Raw genomic sequence first — 23,258 nt, 5'->3', positions numbered from 1 at the left:
CTCTGGCCTGGGAACTTTTGCATGCTGTGTATGTGGCCAAAAAAAAAAGCATGCTTATTGAGATTATTCATATACCATAAAATTCATCCTTCTAAAGTATACAATTTGGTGGGTTTTAGTTTATTCACAGTCATCCAGTTATCACTACTAATTTACAAACACTTTCCTCCTCCTATAAAGAAATCCCGTGCCCTGTACTCATTCATTATCTATTTTTTGGACTTCCCATGTGGCTCACAACATAACTACAAAGCATTGCTTCTACATTATCTATTTTCCCTCACTCTCTGGCGCTGTCAACCAATAATCTACTTTCCATTTCCTTAGTTTTGCCTATCCTGTACATTTTGTAAAACAGAATCATATAATATGTGGCCTTTCACTTAACATTCATGTCGTATTATGGAACAACAATTCATTCTTTTATATTACCAAATAATATTCCATTGTTTACTCATTTTATTTACTCATTCAAAAGTTGATGAGCATTTGGGTTGTTTTCATTTTTTGGCTGTTATGGATAAGGTTTCTATGAATATCTCCATACAGGTTTTTGTCTTTACATAATATTTTCAGTTCTCTTGTCTATGTACTTAGAAGTGTAACTACAGAGTCACATGGTAGCTCTATGTTTAACATTTTGAGAACTGCTGAATTATTTTCCAAACTCGATGCCCCATTTTACAATCCCAACAACAATGAAGAGGGGGTCCAGTTTTTCCACATCTTTACCAACATTTGTTATTTTCATTTTTATTTTAGCTATCTTAGATCATTTCATTGTGATTTTGATTTTCAGTTCCCTATTGTCTAGTGATATTAAGTATCTTTTCATGTGTTCATTAACCAATTTGTTAATTCTTAATTTTATCTCCTTAGTTTCCATTGTAGACATCTTTTATTTCATTTTCTTCACTAATTGATTGATTCTTCTTGTCTCTTTCATTTCAAATTTCAAAATTTATTTAAAATTTTAAATTTATTAACATACAATTACTCATAGTAGTCTTATTTAAAATGTGTACACACTCTTGGAGTTCCCATTGTGGCTCAGTAGTAACGATCCCAACTAGTATCCATGAGGATGTGGGTTTGATCCTTGGCCTTGCTCAGTGGGTTAAGGATCTAGCATTGCCATGAGCTGTGGCATAGGTCACAGATGTGGCTCAGATCCCACGTTACTGTGGCTGTGGCATAGGCCAGCAGTTATAGCTCTAATTAGACCCATATGCTGCAAGTGTGGCCCTAAAAAGCAAAAAATTAAATTAAATTAAATTAAATAGAATAAAATATATCTCTCTGTAGCAGTAATGTTTCTTTGTTTCATTCCTAATGCTTATTATAATGACTTCTGCTTTCTTTTTTTATGTTCTATACATGAGGTGTGTATTTTTAAAATTATTTTTAAACTTTTTGAAATACAATATACTTGTAGAAAAATACGCAAGTAGCAAGTATACAGATAAATGAATTTTCACAAACTATATGCAGTTGTGAAGTTAGCACCTGGATTTAGAAACAGATATTCTCACCATGCCCTCTTCCAGTCACTCCCTGGTTCCTGGGCTCAACAGGATAACCCATCTTGATTTCTAAATTCATAAACTTGTTAAATTTATTTTTCTGCTTTATGTAAAGGAAATAACACACTATTCTTTTGTGTCTAGCTTCTCTCAATGGCATTATCTTGTGATATCCACCCATTTTATTGTGTGTAGTTGTAGATCAATCATTCTCATTACTAAATATCCTTCAATTGTGTAAATGTATCACAGTAATTCAGCTTTCTGTTCCTCATAGGAATTTGGTAGTTTTCAGTTATAGACTGTTATATTGAATAAACATATGTGCACATTTTCTTTTGATATATGCCTAGGAGTGAAATTGCTTAATCTATAGAGTGTGTACATGCCAGGTTTAAGATACATTTTCAAACTTAATTTTCAAGGCAGTTGTACCAATTTACACTCCCATTATCCATGGATAAGAGCTCCATTTTCTCCACTCCCTCACCAACCATTGGTATTTTTTGTCTTTTTCATTTTAGCTATTCTGGTCAAGCATATAGTTAGGAGTATATTTTTAAATTACTTTTAAATGGTTGTGTTTTTCTCTCCTACATTTTAGTGATGAGTTCTAATATATTTTTAGTATGCTTTACCTATCAATTATTTAGATTGATGTATTTAAAATTTACCATTCTGATAGTGGATTTAATTTATCTTTGTATATCTGTTAATTAGTGTTTTTGTATAATTAAGACGTGTTTTTAGATGCATAGAAGTCTAAAATTGCTCTTCGTTCCTCACAAATTGAACTATTTGATGGTGTTTTGTGTCCCTCTTTAAACTTAATACATTTTCTCCAAAGAATATTGTCTGATATAAAACCCAGTTATTTTCTTTCAGTTATAGTTTCCTTATTTTATCTCAGGTACATAGAATTGGATTAAAAACTGTTGTAAACTCATTATTAGTCCATGCATGTGCCACTTTTACTAATTTATGTAGTTAGTTATTGTAAATAATGTAATAAGCATCTGTGAAGCCACCTCCTAAAACAAGAGAAAGACCTAGACAATAATCCTTATCAAAACGTTTGGCTCCCTGCCTCCCCTCACCTGAGGGTAACTATCATCCTGAAACTATAATCTGTATTGTCCATTCCTCGCTTTCCTTTTTATATAGTTTTATTGTATATGTGTGTCTTCCTTTAAAATAACACTTAATTTAAGTTGGTTTTATAGAAAAGAGATCATGCTGTATGTAACTTGAGGAGCTTATTTTTCCAATTAATGTAAGTTTGTTGAGAGTCCTCCATATTTTGCACATCACTGTTCCTTTCATTTTTCACTGTTTTGTAATATTCCTTTCCTTTCACTGTTGTGTAATATTCATCCACTCTCTTGATTAGGCAGTTTGGTTGTTTCCTGGTGTCTGTTATTGCAAAAGAACTGCCATCTGTATTCTTTTGTACATGTGCAAGCAACTTGTTTACTGAGTCCTAAGATATGTGAAAGTTCAGTATTAAAAGATAGGGCCAAAGTGCTTTCGCAGCTAGTTTCATCAGTTTACATTCATATCATATCCTGTGGATTGACTTCCTTTCCAACATTTGGTATTGTTAGACTTTTTAAATTTTTGTAAATGAAACAATTATAAATAACATCTCTTTGTAGTCTTGATTTGTATTTCTCTGGTCACTAGTGAATATTGAACATCTTTTCTTATGTTTATTGGCTATAAGTATTTTTTTCATCTAGGAAGACCTGTTTATATCTTTTGAACTTATTTCTATTATATTTATTGTGTTTTTCTTCATTGAATTTTAGAAAATATTTATGTATTCTTGACATTAATATTCTCCAGTCATACACATTACAAAATATCTATTCCTGGTTTTTATTCTGTGATTTTGCATTTTTACAAATATTTTTGATTAGCAAGAGTTTTTCATTTTAATATAGTCAAATTGATTTATTATTCATAATTGATAATTATTTACAACTAATGCTTTTGCATCTTGGTTAAGAAAACTTCTTGATAAAAGTTATTCACCTATATTTTCTACTTGGAGTTTAAAAAATTATTTTTAACACATAATTCTTTATACCATCCTTATACCCTAGAACTATTTTTAATATTACAGGATAGAGATTCAATTCCAACTTTTTCAATAGTGGTAATAACTATTTTTTTCTAGGTCAATCTGTTAACTTCCCACTGGTCTGACATGCCACATCTATCATGTACCACATTTCCATTTGTGTCTGAGGCTGTTTCTTGGCTCTGTACTGTCCCATCAAGTCACTCATCTATCCTCATGGCAGTAGCACGCTGTCTTTAATTTTTGTATCTGCATGATGGGTCCTAATATCTGCCAAGTTACATCTTCTCTCCCCGGTCTCTTTCTTAAGAATGTTTTGACTCTTCTTAGCTCTTTACCTTTTCATGTAACTTTTAGAATTATCTTATTAAATTCTATGAAATTTCCTGTTAGCTTTATAAACTTGGAATTGTATTGAATCTGTAGATTAATCTGGAGAGAATTTGCTTATTTATAATATTGGTTGTTTCTACCCATGAACATATTTTTTCATGAATTTAAGTCCTTTTATAAACAGCTTTTAATACCTCTTTTATAATATTCTTGATAGAATTTCACATATGTTTTATTAGATTTATTCCTAGGTGTCTGATATTCTCTGAGATCATTGTAAATGAAATATTTAATTATGCTTTGTAAGCTTTTTGCTGCTAATATGTAGAAATGAAACTGACTTTCATATTTTAATCTTATATGTAGCCAACTTTCAAAACTCTCCTATTAGCCTCATAATTTATAGATTTTTTAGTGTGTTCTATGAAATAATCATATAATCTGCAATAATGTTACATTTGAACAAGGGTGTGAAACAGGTGAGGAAATCAACTATGTGGATATCCAAGGAATAACATACTGAGCAGCAGGAATAGCAAACACAAAGTGTTAAAGCAGGAACATGACTGATGCGTTCAAGGAATATCAAGGAAGCAGAGTTCCTGGAGTGCTGAGCAAGCAAGAGAGCGACAGGAGATGAGGTCCAAAGTATTGGTCTAGGTCATGTAGGGCCTTGTGGACAACTCTAAGGATTTAGGTTTTTACTCTTATTTGGACATCCATGCGGGAGTTTTGAGCAAAGGGTGACATAATCTGATTATAAGGGTCAAGGATCAGAGCAGGGAGACATGATAGGAATCCATCGTGATAATCCAGATAACGTGATGGTGGCCTTGACCAGGGAAGAAGTGGGAGAAGGTGGTAAGAGATGGCTGGATTCTGGATATATTTTGAAGATAAAACCAACAGGAATTTCTGAATGTTGCTTAGGAGAGAAAAAGAAGTCAAGGATGATTCTAAGTGTTTTGGTTTGAGCACTTGGAAGAATGAAGTTGCCATTAATAATGTTGCTGAAGAAGTTGAATATCATTTCATCTGGTATCTTCTTTATAAGGACTTTGAAAGAAATTTATTTTGATTCTTAGTATTGGAAATAGTTGTACTTCTCTCAGGAACTTGCATTGTTTTTATCTTTGGTCGTATTGCTGGGGACTGTGACTCTCTAGCCGCTAGAAAATGTAGAACCACATTTGTGTCCCTTGAAGCAAGGGTACAGATAATTACTTTTTTTACCTCATTCATGTTTGGCTTTGTTTTTCTCTTTTCTCATTATTTCTAATTTGTTCTCTTATATACTATGTATCCTTATATACCTAATTTTTAGAACAGGCCATAGTGTAAATAAATGAAAACAAATTGTTTACATTGTATGCCACCAAAAAGGAAATGTGGAGATAGTATGAATTTTTGAAAACTAAGCTAATAAATAGAACATCGTCTTGAACTACAGATTAATATATGTGTGTATGCATCCATATATAAATACATATGTGTGTATATGCCTGCTGAGTTCCTACAATTCTGTATCATTCACTCAGCAATATTCAGTGAATACCCTCTACGTGTCAGGTGCTATTCTAGGCATTTGATGGCATCAATTAATAAAAGAAAGAATCCTGTTGTCAGAGAGCATGCATTCTAGTGGAGGAGTTACTGAAAAAAATAGCACATATAGTAGGTTAATAAATTATATAGTATATTAGAAGATGGAATATACCACAGGAAAAAAAAAAGGTCAAGCATGATACTTAGAGATTGGAGGTGAAGGTGGGTTGGAGTGTGGTAGTTGCAGCATTAAATAGAGTGGTCTGGATGGGCCACATTAAGATGACGTTGAACACAGACTTGAAGGAGGTTGATAATGTAAGTTATCTCCTTCTGAAGGAAAAGCCAATTCCATCAGCAGGAACAGCAAGCAAAGGTCCTGAGGTAGGAGTGTCCCTGGATTATTCAAGGAACAGCTAGGTAGCCAACGTGCAATTAATTGAGTGAGAAACATAGTAGGAAACAAGGTCAGTGAGGTAATTGAGTTGGGAGACAAATCTCATCTGGCCTTGTAGCCTGTTACTAGGACTTGAGCTGTTTCTTGGCGAAAGAGGGCCACCCCTGCAGGGTTTCAAGACTCAGAGTGAAATGACTTGACTTGCACTTTAAAAGGATCACTCAGACCATTATAGTATAACTTTCAAAAGAGTTGATGATTATTTCTGCAATTTTAGGTATGTTACAGCTAATACTGATACTGAAGAACAGAGTTTTCCCATCCCTAAGGCATTTAACACTCATGTAGAGGAATTAAATTTAGATGCCCTTATTCAGATGGCTGATAATTTACGAATGAATGAGTCCACCAAAATGGAGAGTTTTGAACTACTTTGTGACCACAAAGAAAAGGTAAGAGATATATGATGATAACATGTTTGTATAGTTTTAAATTTTGATTTGATCTACTATCACCTTCATATTATGACCATAACAGTCATGTCACAGTTTACACAAACTAAATGATTGATATAAAATTTTATAATATTACTAAAATATTTAAAAATTAAATATAAGATTTTATTAGGCTCAAAGATCATAAAAATGAGAAACAGATGATTATATGGATTGACTCTGAGTTTTATCAATTTGATATATTTCATAAACATTTTATAACAAATCAAGAATAAGACATACTGCTTCTCTGGGGGAAGGAAAAGCCACACTTTAAGTTTGCTGTCTTATAGTTATTAATATAAGAGCCATCAGTATTTCATTGTATTTCTACCAGTAATTGTTTTTTGGTGTTTAATGTTGGGATGAATTGGGAAAGCTCATCTTTGCCACCCCCCCACCACCAAAACAAAAACTTTAAAAAGGGGTGGGGTTTGCAGTAGTATCACAAAGAGAAATAAATCTTTTTGTCTCCCATGAGAGATTTAAGTCTAGCCTTTGAAGATTTAGCAACTCTAAATATATTATCTAAAAGTTTTTAAATCTCCAAGATTATGTTTAGGTAATTTAGGTAAAAAATATGACTGCTCTTTTGAGTGTATGTAATTTGTACTAATTTATAGGTGTTATCTGAAATGCCCATTGAGGCATCTTATTGATAGTAAATAATTTAGAAAGGAAAATAAGGAGAGGATACTACAACCCAGGGAGAATTTATAGGTTCTGATACCTATCAATTCTCTCTTCTTTGTTGGTATGGACCTAGAGTCTGGATTATATTAACTGGTTTTATTCTGTTCTTTTCTGTTTTATTCTATGCCTTGCCTTGCCTTGGCTTTCATTTTATTATTTCTGCCACCCAGCAGCATAAGGAGTTCCCAGGTCAGGGATCAGATCCGAGCCACAGTTGTGACCTAAGCTGCAGCTGCAGCAACACCAGATCCTTAAACCCTGCTGGGCCAGGGATCGAATCTGCATCCCAGTGCTCCCAAGGGCCGCTGATCTGGTTGTGCCACAGCAGGAACTCTTGTATTAATTGGTTTTTAAATTCAAATATAGGAGTTCCTCTTATCGCTCAGGAGGTTAAGAACCTGACTCGTATCCATGAGGATGCAGAATCAATCCCTGACCTCACTCAGTGGTTTAAGGATCTGGTGTTACCACAGCTGTGGTATAGGTCTCAGATGTGGCTCAGATCCAGTGTTGCTGTGGCTATGGCGTAGGCAAGAGCTACAGCTCCGCTTCAAGCCCTAGCCTGGGAATGTCCATATGCTGTAGGCCCTAAAAAGACAGGAAAAAAAAAAAAAGAAAAGAAAAGAAAAAAACCCCAAATGTAACACCACATTGAGTCACATGTTGTAGTCATGAATATTTGAATTTAAAATGTGATAAGCACATGCATAGATACAGTCATTTCTGAGTACCAGTTTACCTGCTGAATTTTTTAAGAGTTGCAATGAGAAACATTTATAGTCTGATCACGTAACTGAGTTAATCTAATGTGCAGTTCTGTCTTTTCAGTTTAGAGATGAAATAGAGTTTATTTGGCGGTTTGCTCGTGCTTATGGAGACATGTATGAGCTATCTACAAATGCACAGGAAAAGAAGCATTATGCTAATATTGGTAAGTGTTTTATAAATATTAATTTTCCTCAAGCAGTAACCATTATCTGTGATAAACCACTGGTGAATTTAATTAACGCTAAATTATCCTACCTAAAACCAGTGTGTTTAATCTATTTCGATATATCTTGATACTTACATAGTCTAAAGACAGAAAGGTTTTTTTAGGATAAAAGTATATGTTCTTTAAAAATATTTGAGCATATTAGAATAGGCAACTGCAAAACTAAAGTTTTAGCTTTTAAAGTTTGTAAAATCACAGAAAGATGAGACATTAAGTGGTAATAATTTGAGTTAATGTATGAGATGATGAAAATGGAAAAAGGAATAGGCTGGAGGAAATTTAGGTACAGGAATGGAGCTTAGAGTGGGATAGGATGTATTTAAAAAAGATAAAAGTTTATGGTATCAAAGGAGAAAGAGTGAAGCCTCAGATGTGTTCATCCAGATATTGTAATAAATTTAACAGAATTCCTTTTTTCATCCATTTAAGAAATATTTATGTGAAATTTTTATCTATTCAAAATATTTATTTGAAATTCCCGTGTCTAGGAACAGCATAAAAATGAAGGGTGAGGGAAGGAGAGAAGGGAGAGGAGGGATATAAATATGATCAAGACAGTGCTACACGAAGGAACATACTGACAAGATCAGAATGGAGACAGGCGATTAGAATTCAGTGTACAGGTAGTAAGTGCTTGGCGAATGTGATGGCAAAGAACACTGGAGCTGAGACATTGGAGACTGGAGTTGAAGGGCACTGGCATTCAGTGTGAGGGAGGGGGAGGGCTGCCTGTCATTCCTCATAATAGTGTGTTTGGCATTGTTATGCAGAGGGAAGACTTGATTACCGGAGAATAGAGAATTCTTTCCTAAACCTCCACCTGCAGTATACCGTTATGCAGTACATCTTTCAAAGTACTATAATTAATCATAACTTGTCTTCCAAATAAAACATGAATCTCATATCTAAAAGAACATTATTGTAACTTTCAGAATTAAATGACCAATACAAATGCCAGAAATACTTCACAAAATACAGTTTTGTAAGGGAAATAGCTTTCCTTTCAAGCTGAAGCTGTCTACATGAGGCTGCAAAACCAGTCTATATATTACCCAGCTTCCTTTTATATTCTCAGAGCAATGGAATCTCCTTTATTTTAAGCTGTGGAAGCACTGTAAAAGCTATTTTTGTTCATTTGGCAATGTAGGTAAAAATATTCATTTAGTTCTTAATGTTTGTATGTTAAGAAGTATTTGTTTTGTAATCATTCATTCCCAGATTACTAACTCCTTTAATATATGTCCACAGTGTCTTATCAGTTATTATTTTTAAATACTTCACTTTTAAATTTTACCTAGTTTTTGCAGATTTCTAGACAGGGTAGTTTTCTTAATGGACCATAAATTAAGTCCACTTAATGGACCACCTTAAAAATTAACAAATAAAAGAATGATTTTAGAATAAAAGCTCTTTAATTATAAAGATTATCTAAGCTACTTATTTAGAAGGGCATTCTGCAGATGGTTGGATAGTCTCTTCAAGCCAAAAAAAAAAATTGGAGAAAGGAAAGGAGATGCTTTTTGAAAATGATTTTCAAAATGTAGTTTACACAGAACTTCTATCCAAAGTAATTAATACATTATTAAAAGTTATTCTAAATCTAAGTAAAATTATTTGGAAGAAATGTTTACGTACTGAGGTTGTTCGTTATTGTGAATGATTAGACTAAGCTTCTCTGGGATGCCTTACCTTACCTCTCTAGATAGAATTACTAACTCTGTTCTCTGCTATACTCTTTTTTTTACCTTGTGTTTATTTTTTGCACATAATTTGTTTGTTTATATACCTGCTGCCTACAGAACTGTGAACACTTGGAAGTCGAGAATTGTGTCCTATTTGACTTTTTATTCCCAGAGGCTCACATAATAGGACACTTAGAAGGCACTCAGTAAATGTTGATTGAATTAATTACAAACTAATTTCTATTAATGCTTCTAAATAATGATTGAATGACTTTTTCTTGCACTTGGTTAAATCTCTTAGTCCAGTGAGTCTCAAACTTGAGCATCCATCAGAATCACTAGAGGCTTGTTAAAGCAGATTGCTGAGTCTCAGTCAGTTTGTGATCAAGTGAGTCTCCCATGTTTCCAGGTAATGGCTTCTGGTCTTGGGACCATACTGTAGAACTACTGGCTTAATTCAATAATTTACCTCCCATCAACTTGCATGATGGTACTGAGTTTAAGTACATTTATCTTTCAGGAAAGACATTAGGAGAAAAAGCTATTACTAGAGCACCCATGAATGGATATTGTCATCTGTGGTAAGTACATAGAATTTATGCACTCTTTTAAAATTCTAATATGCCTCGTTATAAATTTCAGTGGATTTTTTAAATAATACCGACCCATTTAAACTGTCTGTCACATTCACTGAAAAGTATATTTAGTATCTAGCACAGAGGTTGCTTTTGTTCTGTTTATTCTCGTGTATTTTTCAGTATACATACTTCAAATGTATTTAAGATAAACTTTCATTTAAAATTTCATAACTGAATCTGCCAAGCGCAGTAGCATTGAACATGATAAATTCTAATTAAATCTAATTTAATATAACATTTTGTTTAAAAACATATACTAAAATGATGCCATGTTTCTACATGAAATATAGAGAAAATGCTTCAGAGAATAAAAGCGCTCAGCCATTTCTTATATGTTGATAACTCAAGATATACAAATTCCCCAGATCAGAGTCAAGCCATTTCTAATATAAGAAAGTTCAAATGAAGGAATTTGGATGGGTATAGGTGAATATCCTTGTGGCAAAAAAAATTTTATTATTGAGTATACTTTGCTTTGGATCCTTTGTGTATTTAGAATTATAAAACAAATAAGGAGAAATTTATTATTTTTTATTAACACTTCCTTTTACTCATAGTTACATTTTCATAAAATTTCTTAGTTCTTAGATATTTTTTCTTCGCAGCAATACAGGTACTTTAGGTTTTAGGAAGTTATAGTAATAAATTTATTTATAATCCTTCTCTCATACGTAGGTTTTCAGAAATCCACCCCTCTTTAGGATTATTTCATTCTTTTGGGGAATGCTAAGGTAAAATATCTCTCAAAATGCCTTCTTTTCTGCGGGTCTTCTCTTACACCCCAAGAAGTTCATTTTTGCTCCACCAACTTGGAAGTGAAAAACCATTTTCCCAACACGGACCCATTTCTTTGCTCTTCCACCAGCAGGGGGCACTCCATTCACAAACGCTCATCTTAAAACGTCCCCAGCAGAACTCAAATCGCATTTCTTAAGTCCCCCAAAAGCTAAGAGACACACCAAAATAAGAACAGGTCTTTTGAAGCTGCCATCACTTGGCTTAAAATGAAATAGAAGCCTACCCTCTTTCCTCTCCCATGAGAAAGTGAGAGGTAGAGCCCAAGTACCCTAACAATTCTATTCACAGAAATCCTCCAGGTCTCTTTCTGCCACAGCAAATTCTTTGCCTTCTCTTATATAGCCTGGAGATGGGTAAAGGGTTAAAACTGAGTCATTTCACCAGTGTGTCATGCATGGCTAGTAGAGCATCATGATATAGGAATTGGACTCCCTAATAGATAAAACTATTGTTCTGTACCCTTGGTGCTTCTGCCAAAACTCTAGGAGAAAGGTAATTTTGCAATTAACATCCTGGTACATATCTTTAAGATCATTTATCTGGTATATAAATATTCTGGCTGTTATTTCTATAGCCAATTTTACCTTTCTCATCTAATTTGCATAGTACTAATAAATTAATTGCGTTAAGGTGCTTCTCCCATTTTTAGTATAAATGTAATGAATTCATACTGATCAAGCTACACTCTCTTCATCTCCCTTGATGTCGGAGGTGTTTGGGAGCTAGTTAGCCAGATTTGAATGTAGGAAGAACATTTGAGCCCTATTCTTTACTCTGACCCTCCGCCTTCTCCCCCTCTTCCACCTCTCCCTCCTGCGGCTAGGTTACAATTCATCTGCTCTCCTCTTCCTTCTCCCATATGTGCGTCTGCATCCGTGAAGAATCACATTTAAAATGTACATTTGATGTTATTCCTCAATTTGAGAACACTTAGTGTGAACTTCTAAATTTTGATAGGAGAACAATGTTGAATCTTCTCTGAAGGCTTCATAAGCACCTTGTGAGACAGATTGTGCTTAACTCTTTCTTAGTGGGTTTCCTAGCCTGTATTCCCCTAATCTGACTACTTTTCCTTTTTTCCTTTTTGTTGTGAACCAATTGCCTTGTTTATAAGTATGGGATTTAACGTCAAGACTAATTCTTATCCACATAGACAAACACAGAATACTGATCAAATTGTTTCACATGATTTTATATTCAGTATCAGTTTTTAATTAAAAAACAGTAAAATCAGGTCAGTTGATAAAATTTAATAAATTCAAATATCACTTTTATCCTAATTCTTAAGGTATATTATAATGTACCTAATGAATGTAAGAATTCTCATTCAGTTAAATATAGTAGAGAGGTTTAGGGTGATGAAGAAAAAGAAATTAAAACTTTGACGTGAGAAGCAATGGGTGAAATTTAGGTTAACTCATTCCATAATTGATTATAATAAAATCTTGTGAAAAGGTCTTATTCTGACGGAATTTTTTTCATTATGTTGACTTTTTCTCATTTATCCAGCATAAATGACAAACCATGGCCTCCAGGCCAAATGCAACTGCCTGCTTTTGTAAATAAAGTTTTATTGGCACACAGGCACTCCTGTGCATTTGTACATAGTGATGGAGTTGAGGAATTGTAATGGAGACTTTCCAATCGATCCCACAACCTAAAATGTTTGCTTGCTGACCCATGGTTTACAGGGTTCTGTGATGGTTTATAAGCCTTCAGTTGGAAATAAAAGATACAGTCACTAGAAATAATTAGCCTAAAGGATCAATATCTAGGGAATAATTGGAAAACAAATATTATTTTAAAGACTTGTTTTTCATCTTCATCTTTTCCAAAATGAAATTTCATTGTAACTTTAAGGCTACGTAAGTTTTCTGTAAAATGCTGTTGTTTTAGTTGTACCTGCCTAAAACATTGCTAGAATCAAGAGAGCAAAACCACCAATGGATTTGAAGTTTTTTAGCCAAGAAGGCCTGACCTTAATTATAAATAATGTCTTACATATTTATTGTGCTCTACTGTTCACAAATTATATCCAAATGCCTTCTCGCATGTGATTCACAGAAAAACCTGTTTCCATTTAATAGATAGTGTAAGCAAGGCAGTCTGTGTGTGTGTGTGTGTGTGTGTGTGTGGTGGGGTGGGGTAATTAGTAACCAAAGATCACATGATAAGTGGAAAAACAAAAACCAGATCTTATTTGTGTATATATTCAGTGTTTCATCTATTATATTACTCTTCCTCTATTTTTTCCACAGTATAAATAGAATTGGTGCCAAATCAAAAGTGCTACTGAGAAACTAATGGACTTGTCTTACTCACTGTTTACTAGTTGTTGAAACAGGGGTGTTTGTCCATTATTAAAATATTCATTATCAATGCAAATAAAATACAGAATTTTTGTGAAAGCATGTATAGTTGGAACGACCTCTACATGGAGGTAATACACTATATCATGCATTAACTTCTTTTCATAGTTCTCATCAACCTGAGAGTTTATAAAATAAAACTTCAAATCACATTTTTAAAAATAAGCAATTTAAAAGTCAACAACACACACAGACATGGGTAGGACTGATTGACAGGAAAAAAGTGATGATCCTTTGGGGAAAACGTCAAGTGAACTTCATATGTAGGAAGGTAAATAATACTTTATATTTTAAAGAAACAGACTTCAAAAACAGTTATGAAAAACATAAGACTCTGGTGATAGATTATTTATGATGGAAAATTACGTATTTCATATAATGGTTCTCCTGAGTCATGTTTTTTTTTTTTTTTCCTTCTTGACTCAGAGTGACTTTGAGGGAACATGCTGAGAGAGCTCTAGAAAATGTGCATAAGAGATATGCATAAATTGTTTTGGTTTTCAAAAAATAGAAGATTGATTCCACCACTATATATCAGTGAACATAGAATCTTTGCCTTTGATTCCAGCACAAATAGTTGGGTTTTCCGTGAATGAAGAAGTTCAAGTAGACCCAACATAAATTTTTCTAAAAAAGTGATATGATCTATTTTTTCTATGCTAGGAGGTAGAGTAGGGGAATTGGCTTAATATATCTGGAATTAAGCAAAGCATTAAGGCATGTTCACTTGTAATATTCTTGGAGACAGGGAAATTGAAATATGTCAGGGTTCTGGGTTTCCCATGCTAGCAGAAGAGTTTGAGCCTCAATTATTCAACAGAATCACTTCAGCAATACCATGATTCTAGAGTTCCAGGTCTAGATTTTTGATGCTAGTGTGTTCAGTAATATTGTCAATGGATGAAGATATGGAAGGTATGCTTATAAAAGTTGCAACTGATGCAGAATTAGGAGGAACACGATGTATGTTGGATGATTACAATAGTAATTAAAAGATTTTCATGTGTTGAAAGATATATCAAACAATATGTTGAATTAAGAGGGATAAATATGGAAGATAGAAAATGTCAAAATTTAAGGACATTAAGGAAAAACAGATGGAAATTAGAATGAAGCATGGAATTTAGTTAATAATAATGTGGTAATATTGGTTCATTATGGAAATTATCAATATTGTATATTGGTACAGTTGATATAAATGTATTATAGTAATTTAAGATATTCTTTAAGTACGGTAATTTAAGTAGTATCTCCCAATATAGGTAAATTCTCAGGTAATTTTTAAAAAATATTTTATGGCTGCTGCCGCAGTGTATGGAAGTTCCTAAGCCAGCGATTGAAGAATCTGAGGCACAGCTGCAGCAACACTGTATCCTTTAATATACTGTGCCCTGCCTGGGATTGAACCACACCTCTGCAGCAACCCTAGCCACTTCAGTCAGATTCTTAACCCACTGTGCCACAGAGGGCACTCCTCAGATCCTTTTTAAAAAGTTGCTTTTGTCATCACTCTTGCTTCTACTGTTAGAAAATTATTGATTTTCTAGTGAAAATTAAGAGGTCAAAAAGAGGTTTTTTATAACTTAAAAGTGGCCATTTTATTGGTTTTGCATGAGTGGTATGAATTATATGATCTTTTGTATCCAGGAATAGTCTGTTTCAAATTAAGAAACTTGCTGACTTCAATTTTTTATTTGAAAGTTATATGTATCCACAAAAACAATCAAGATAAATAACACCCAAAGTTATATTTTTCATTTGTTATGATAATGCAAATGAAAATTAAGATCTACTCTTGAAATATTTAGGTAAATGGATATTTTGCCTCAGACAGAAACACTGAAATTATCTGAAGATTTTTATACAGACAGAAGCAGTCTGAATGTAAAAAGTTATATACACCTAATTTTTAGAGGAAGCAAATTGCTGAACAAATATTGCACATAATTTATAGTCAAATAATTATTTATATAAATTTTGTATACCCAAAGGGAAAAAAGTAAAGATTCCATGGGATACAGTATTCTAGTAAAATGGATGCAGTGTTTCCAAGGAGGTATTAAGGGCATGGGAATTTTATAAAAAATATATTCAAAAATTACCTTTGATTTTATTTTTAATCATAATATTTATTTTAATTTTCAAATGAAATTAAAACATGCCATGAGCTTTTTATATTTTTATATTTGTTAAAAAGAAACAGAGATTTGTTCACACGGTACATTTTTCAGTTTAATACTTATGAGACTTTACTGAGAGTCTCTTTGTGGCTTTGATGTTGATGATGGTGATAGTGGCAGCTAATCTCTTGGAACTCACTCTATGCCAGGCATTCTTCTAAACAATTACATTTTAGATAGTTTACCCTCACAGCATACATATGAGAGAGATGGTGTTGGTATCCACAGTTATAGATGAGGAAACTGGCCCTATGTTTATGTCAAGTATTTATTATTTTTAGGGTCCTTGCATTTGTATGAATACTTTTGTTAAGCATTAATGAATGGTTTAGAGATTTTTTTTAAATGTTAAATTTGGTGGTATTTGGGAGTTCCTCTCATTGCTCAGTGGTAAGGAACCCAACTAAGTATCCATGAGGATGCAGATTCAATCCCTGGCCTCACTCACTGGGTTAAGGATCTGGCGTTGCCACTAGCTGTGGTGTAGGTTGCAGACCCAGCTTGGATCTGGAGTTGCTGTGGTTGTGGTGTAGGCTGGCAGCTGCAGCTCCCAATTTGACCCTTAGCCTGGGAACTTCCATGTGCTGCGGGTGTGGCCCTAAAAAAAAGACCAAAAAAAATTGGTGGTATTTGATTACAAGTTTACACAATGTCCTCTGCTTTTTATTCTTTTCAGGTATGCAGTTTTGTGTGGCTATGTATCTGAGTTTGAGGGCTTACAAAACAAAATCAACTATGGATATCGCTTCAAGGTATTCTTGATATTAAAAATGTATTAATGTAGCTGTATGTTCCATTAACAGGTATAAATCAAATTATTCAACAAGTTAATCTGTAGGAATTTGTCTTTTTTACTGACATGAAATGAAAGTCTTTTAAACAGTACTTTGCCAAAAAGAGTCAAACTGTTTGGGTAATTAAGGATTGTTACAAACCTTGAAAGAAGTCATATAGTAGATGAGTATTTTTTTTTTTAAGATAGAGGCTTAACTTAGCCTTTTGGTCATGAGCTCACCAATGTCATAAGCATGAACTAGGACTAATTAGTTAAAACATTTTCTACATATTGATTTGGTAGGAGTAGAATTCAATCTAGGGCTTAAATTTGCTATGATATATGAATAAAATAAGTAGTGAGCATATTCATTATTTATAATGTGCTTATATTTATAATAACTAAGTAAATAACCCCTTTGGGGCCAGTAATTACAGGGGTAGGCAAAGAGTTCTTTGTCTTCCAGCTCCCTGTGACCATTTTGAAAATGTCAGGGGAATGGATTCCTCTATCACCTAGATCTGCTATTCTCTTCTCTCTAGTAAATATACCCATATCATTTGATATTTGTAAGTTTGCCTCTCAGTCAAAAAGTATTAGCTGTGCAAGTCATGGGCAGATAAAAATGTGACTTGGATGTTTCCTATTTTTAGAGTGACATTTTCTGTAGCCTTATTAAATCATAATCACAGTTCTGGTTCTAGTTGTGAATATTTTGATGATTGAATTCTTAATAAGCTTAGTTATATTAATGGTAAAGTTTGGAGAAGGGGACACAACAACATTGTAGAGCCCCTTTAAATTTACTATTTCTGGAGTTCCTGTCGTGGCTCAGTGATTAACGAATCCAACTAGGAACCATGAAGTTGCAGGTTCAATCCCTGGCCTCGCTAAGTGGGTTAAGGGTCCAGTGTTGCCGTGAGCTGTGGTGTAGGTCGCAGATGTGGCTCGGATCCCGCGTTGCTGTGGCTTTGGCATAGGCTGGTAGCTACAGCTCCAATTGGACCCCTAGCCTGGGAACCTCCATATGCTGTGGGCGCGGCCCTAGAAAAGACCAAAAAAAAAAAAAATTTACTAGTTCTATTCAGCACTGCCTGAAGCTTGGGAGATTATATTTCTTTTGGATTTTCTTTCAGGAACATCTAGACAAAGCAATTGAATTTTTACCTGAAGAACCCTTTTTATATTACCTCAAGGGAAGATACTGTTACACTGTAAGTTGAATGCTTGTATCTGTAAATCTTATTTGAATATACTATGATTATATGATATATTTTCAGTGACTTACTCTTTTATTGTTTTACCTTGTGCCTGCTATAGGGAAAATGATAAAATCAGTACATTTTTATGAGTTTATAAATTTATACATTTTATAATTATATTACATTACACACAATAATGTTATGAATGCATATATATATATATATATATATATATATATATTCATGGTGATATAAATGCATACATACATATTTTTTGCACTGCCTTTCCATTTCCCCTTGTAGCAGTTTCACTGTCTCCCTTGAATAGTGCTTTCTCAGGTGATGAGCAGAGATACCCATATACCCTGTATTGGTGCACTACTTTCTGTTTTGTGGGAGAACATTGTTCACTTATCTTCAAGGAACTTAATTTAAAAGGGGACATAGGATGTGTAGAAATAAGCAAAGGCAGCTAGTACGGTAAATCTAAGACCCAGAGTGTTATGTGACATTTCATTTATGGAAAATTAACAGAATGTGAAAGTATATCTTAGCAGCTGCATGAAAAATTACCCCAAAGAGAAATGCTATTTCTGAATGAGAAAACTAGGGTAGACAAAAAAATAAGCTTGTTCATTGTGACTTATAGAGGATTATGGATAAGGAAGGAGGCTTGCTTTCACTGAACCACCTGCTGTATGTCAGTTGTATATTTTATACTTTATATTTCTTATCACATTTCATCCTTTTAACAACCCTGTAAGCAGTTTTTATTATGCCAGTTTTAAATATTGAGTCCTCATGAAGGTAGAGGACTCATCTAAGATTTAAAAACCACTGACCCAACCATATGAGTCTGGGGTTTAAGTGTGCACTATTTGGTTAGGCTTAAAAATCCCAAGAAGAAACCTGATCTTCCTGCCATGGACAAATGGCAGAAGCTAATGCTAATCCTCCCTGGAGGGTTGTACCTTCACACATGCCTTAGAACATTCTTGCAGAACTGAGCTCACAGTCAAAAATAATAGAATGTATACAACAAAACTAACCATCATAAATGATAGTCAACAGAAACAGAAAAGGAATAGAAAAAGATCTGAAAGATTTTAGAAACACGGAATACATAATTTTAAATAGCTACTTACATAAGTATTTTTTTAAAGGAATTGGGGGAAAATGGATGAGAACATGAGACTGCAAAAATGACTAGTAGATTTGAAAAAGATTGAAAATTTTTTGGTATAAAAAGTATATTATTTTTCATTGAGAGAAAACTCAGTGGAAAGATTTAGCAATAGATAGGCACTGCTAAAGAGAGAATTAATGAACTTTAAAATAAATCTGAAAATGTTGCCTGGGAGCAGCACAGAGGAATAAAAAGATAGAAAATATGTAGAACAGATAAAAAGACATGTATGGGAAGTAAGAATACCACATAGTGGTGAATTTCTTCCCCCCTCTTTTGGTAATTAGTAGAACAAAAGACCAAAAAAAAGTATTAGTAAGTATGTAAAACATTGATTAGAGCCTCACAGTTAATAACATTGATCTAACAAACATAGATGAAAATATATATCTAGCCATTAGAGAATACACATTTTTCCAGCATATGTAGAATGTTTACAGAATTGACCATATATGAGGTCATGAAGCAAGTCTTAATAAATTTTAGAGAATTGATATCATGCAGGTTTTCTGATCATAATGCAATTATATTAGAATTAAAAAACAAAACATGAATTCCCACTGTGGCATAGTGGGTTAAGAATTCGACTGCAGGGAGTTCCCATCGTGGTTCAGCAGATTACGAACCCAACTGGTATCCATGAAGATGTGGTTTGGATCCCTGGCCTCACTCAGTGGATTAAGGATCCGGCATTGCCTTGAGCTGTGTTGAAGGTCACAGTCGGGGCTCGGATCTGGCGTTGCTATAGGCAGGCAGCTGCAGCTCTGATTCCACCCCTAGCCTGGGAACTTCCATATGCCTCAGGTACGGCCATTAAAACAAACAAACAAAAAACAGCTTTGGAGATCCCGTGTGGTGCAGCAGGTTAAGGATCCAGTGTTGTCACTGCAGCAGCTTGGGTCACTGCTGTGGCATGAGTTTGATCCCCAGCCCGGGAACTTCTATATGCTGCAAGTGCAGCCAAAAAGAAAAAAAAAAACCCATAAATCTTGAATTAGAAATAATAGGAAATGATAAGTAAATAAGGAGATACCATTTTATTCCTACTCATTTAATAAAAATTTTAAATATCAATATGAGGTATTGCAAGGATAGGGAGCAGGAGGAATTGTTACAGCATTGTGGGAGCACAAATTGGCACAACCATCTTGAAAACAATTGGGTGTTATCTCTAATTTGATGGCTTGCCTACCATATAGCACTGTTGCCAAACCTAGAGTAACTTGCAAATGTGCTTTAAAAGGCATGTACAAAGCCTTTGTTCCTAAGAGCAAGAAAATGGAAAAGGCTCAAATGTCCATTGGAAAAAGAGTGGATAAAAAATCATTGATGTACGTTTACATGACGGACTATCTCACAGTTGCTTAAATGACTGAACTTCAGTTACTCTTGTCAGCCTGGAGGAAATCTTAAAACTGAAATGTTAAATGAAAGTCAAAGAAGGAAATAAACATTTTTTTTTAATTTCAAAAAGATGGAAATGAGCATAGCACTAAAGTAACATACAGAAAAGCAAGGAAATAATTTGGGGGGCTCTGTATTTTTTTGAAGTATAGTTGACTTAAAATATTATATTAGTTTCAAGTATACAACATAGTCAATATTTTTATAGATTATACTCCCTTCGAAATTATAAAATACTGGCTATATTCCCTGTGCTTTATAACGTACCCTTGTAGTTTGTTATGCAGAGTAGTTTGTACCTCTTTGTTTTTAACTGAGCTATGATTGATATACAGTAAGTTTCAGGTATACAACATAGTAATTCACAATATTTAAAGTTTATACTCTACTTACAGTTACTATAAAATATTGATGAAATAATTTTTTTTTTAACTTTTTGGCCACGGCCATGGCATATGGAAGTTTCTGGGCCAGGGATCGAATCCAAGGCATAGCTGCAACCTACACCACAGCTGCGGCAATGCCATATGCTTAACCCACTGCTCTGGGCCAGGGACTGAACCTAGGCTGCCATAGAGACAATGCTGAGTCTTTAACCCACTGCACCACAGCAGGAGCTCCTGGAATAACTTTTTTAAATAGAGTTAATGGCTGTCTAGAACCCTAGAAGATGGGATTGGAATGAAGGCACTTTGGGGAGAGCACGGTACCCTTTTAAATATTCATTTTTTATTCCTTTTAATCTTTTATGTTATATATTTATTATTCATATTTGGGAAAAATGAAAAAAGCAAAAAAGCAAACGGTAATATGAGATTTAATTTTTAAAAAGTCTCCTGAATTGTAAATATTTATGCTGGGCCCTCGCTGTATACTTCTTCTGGGTTGAGGATCTTTGTTCTGTTTACCTTTCTGAGATGCTGCGTTCTGGGTCAGGCTGGCAGCATGGAGTAGGCAGGAAGCGGGCAAAGGCAGCGTCTTTTAGCTACTCATACTCTGCAAAGAAATACTATGCGTCACCTCAAAAGCAAGAATCATGTGAACAAACAGGATGAGTGTTATTCCTCACCACATTCCCCTATCTCACACTGGACACAAACCTTCTTATGAGTATTTCAAATTGGTTTGGTAGCTAGTGCTTTTAGAGCTCATAGTTTGTTAGAATTATGAACAGGAAGGCAAAATAGTAGTACCATAAAGTTGATACCTCCTCATGTACAATTTATGGGTATGTATTTATATATGTTGTATGATATGCACACTCATACATACACACACACACACACACACGTCCAACTGGGGAGAGGTTATTTATTCAAAAGATGAACAGCTCTCTAAGAGTGATGTTCTATATTTGCAGGTCTCCAAACTGAGCTGGATTGAGAAAAAAATGGCTGCTACTCTGTTTGGGAAAATACCATCCTCAACTGTACAAGAAGCTTTGCAAAATTTTCTTAAGGTATATTTCATCTATCCATTATTTCAATGTCAAACTGGCTCCTATCTGTACCAGTCTCTCCTGCCCTTGCTGTCAAGGAAGTATTTCTCTTCTCCGTGTGTAGATCTCTAACCAAAGCCCCAGATGAAGTCCTCATTTTGGCACATCCAAACTATTTCTTAGAGCATGGTCATGTCTTAGGTGTGGCAGCCCTTACTGCCAAATCCAGGTGTGGCTCTCCAGGTCGTGTGAGTATGTGCAAAAGCATTCATGCCCTGATTATTAGACTGGGTCCTATATACCGGATTAGGCTAATTTAGAACCAGTTTTGTTTTTTTTTTGGGGGGGGGGGGGGTTTAAGGCCACCCTTGCTGCATTTGGAAGTTCTCAGGCTAGGGGTTCAAATCGGGGCTGCAGCTGCTGGTCTACATCATAGCCACAGCAATGCAGGATCCAAGCGGTATCTGTGACTACACCACAGCTAACCGCAACACCAGATCCTTAACCCACTGAGTAAGGCCAAGGGTCAAACCTGCATCCTCATGGATACTAGTCAGATTCGTTCCCACTGTGCCACAGCAGGAACTCCCTTTTAACTTTTTTTTTTTTGAAGTATTGTTCTCTTGGATTCTGCATCCCTCTGTGTTGGGGGCTAAGGTCAGGTTAGGGGCTTCCTTGTATAAGATCTTTGCAAGAGCAAAACCTGGCTCTGATGCAAAGATTAGCTCAGGTTCCAGAAAGAGCTCTCTAGTATCAACACCGTACCCATGATAGAATTCTTATTTCCCAGACATAAAGAAAAGGAACTGGTACGTAAGGCATTAGTAGATGGGAAGTAAAGTACCTTTAAGGGAGGTCTGCTACTTCAACTTGTTGTTTTAAGCATGTCTTTTCTTTAAAAGTACTTGATGTGATGGACCTCAGTTATTATTCAGCTGAGATGGAATGTGTTGAAATCATAAGAAATCAAATATTAATGTAGTGAAGGATGCTTGCCATGGGATACCGGTCACGCTCTACTCTTGTTTCCTGAAGAGATTGTGAAATGTAGGGACCTGGCCTGGGGAGCATATATCACCAATTGTCTTGGCCCTGAAAGAAAAAAGAGAAAAAATAGAGAAAGGGAAGTGAGGAAGATGTTATACAGAGGGATCCCAAAATCTTAAACTATCTCATTGCTTTATAAACTGTATAACCATAGTAATTATTCCACTTTAATGGATAAGCTCAAAAGCTGTATTTCCACTCAGAGGATACTTGAAATGATAAAATGATTCAGATGTGAGACAACCAACCTAAATTCCTAGGGCAGTTTGGTTAATATTTAGTTTATTGAACTATATCTTCTTTACTTGTTGTTTTAATACTTCCCTGTTATTCTCTTTTCTGTTTTCTCTTAAAATCAGGTCGAAGAACTGCACCCTGGTTTTTCTAAGTCCAATTACATGTTCTTGGCCAAGGTAATGAAGATCATTGTTTTAAGATCACTTTGAATCCATGATACAAAAATGTGATTGCCCTTCA

General features: G+C 34.5%; 1 protein-coding gene across 4 annotated transcripts in view; it reads left to right on the top strand.

Moving 5' to 3' along the window:
• RMDN2 (regulator of microtubule dynamics 2) overlaps window positions 1-23,258 on the top strand; it is a 71,836-nt gene that overhangs the window by 35,308 nt on the left and 13,270 nt on the right. For all 4 annotated transcript variants that reach the window (XM_047782264.1, XM_047782267.1, XM_047782265.1 and 1 more), the window contains exons 3-9: window positions 6,159-6,333; window positions 7,897-7,999; window positions 10,265-10,325; window positions 16,406-16,481; window positions 17,641-17,718; window positions 21,657-21,755; window positions 23,141-23,194. In XM_047782264.1, coding sequence (XP_047638220.1) covers window positions 6,159-6,333; window positions 7,897-7,999; window positions 10,265-10,325; window positions 16,406-16,481; window positions 17,641-17,718; window positions 21,657-21,755; window positions 23,141-23,194 — 646 coding nt within the window. The remainder of the gene's footprint in view (window positions 1-6,158; window positions 6,334-7,896; window positions 8,000-10,264; window positions 10,326-16,405; window positions 16,482-17,640; window positions 17,719-21,656; window positions 21,756-23,140; window positions 23,195-23,258) is intronic.

The sequence above is a fragment of the Phacochoerus africanus genome, chromosome 5 (genome assembly GCF_016906955.1).
Source record: "Phacochoerus africanus isolate WHEZ1 chromosome 5, ROS_Pafr_v1, whole genome shotgun sequence".
In the NCBI taxonomy this organism is placed as follows: domain Eukaryota; kingdom Metazoa; phylum Chordata; class Mammalia; order Artiodactyla; family Suidae; genus Phacochoerus; species Phacochoerus africanus.
This window is presented reverse-complemented; position numbering and strand designations above follow the sequence as displayed.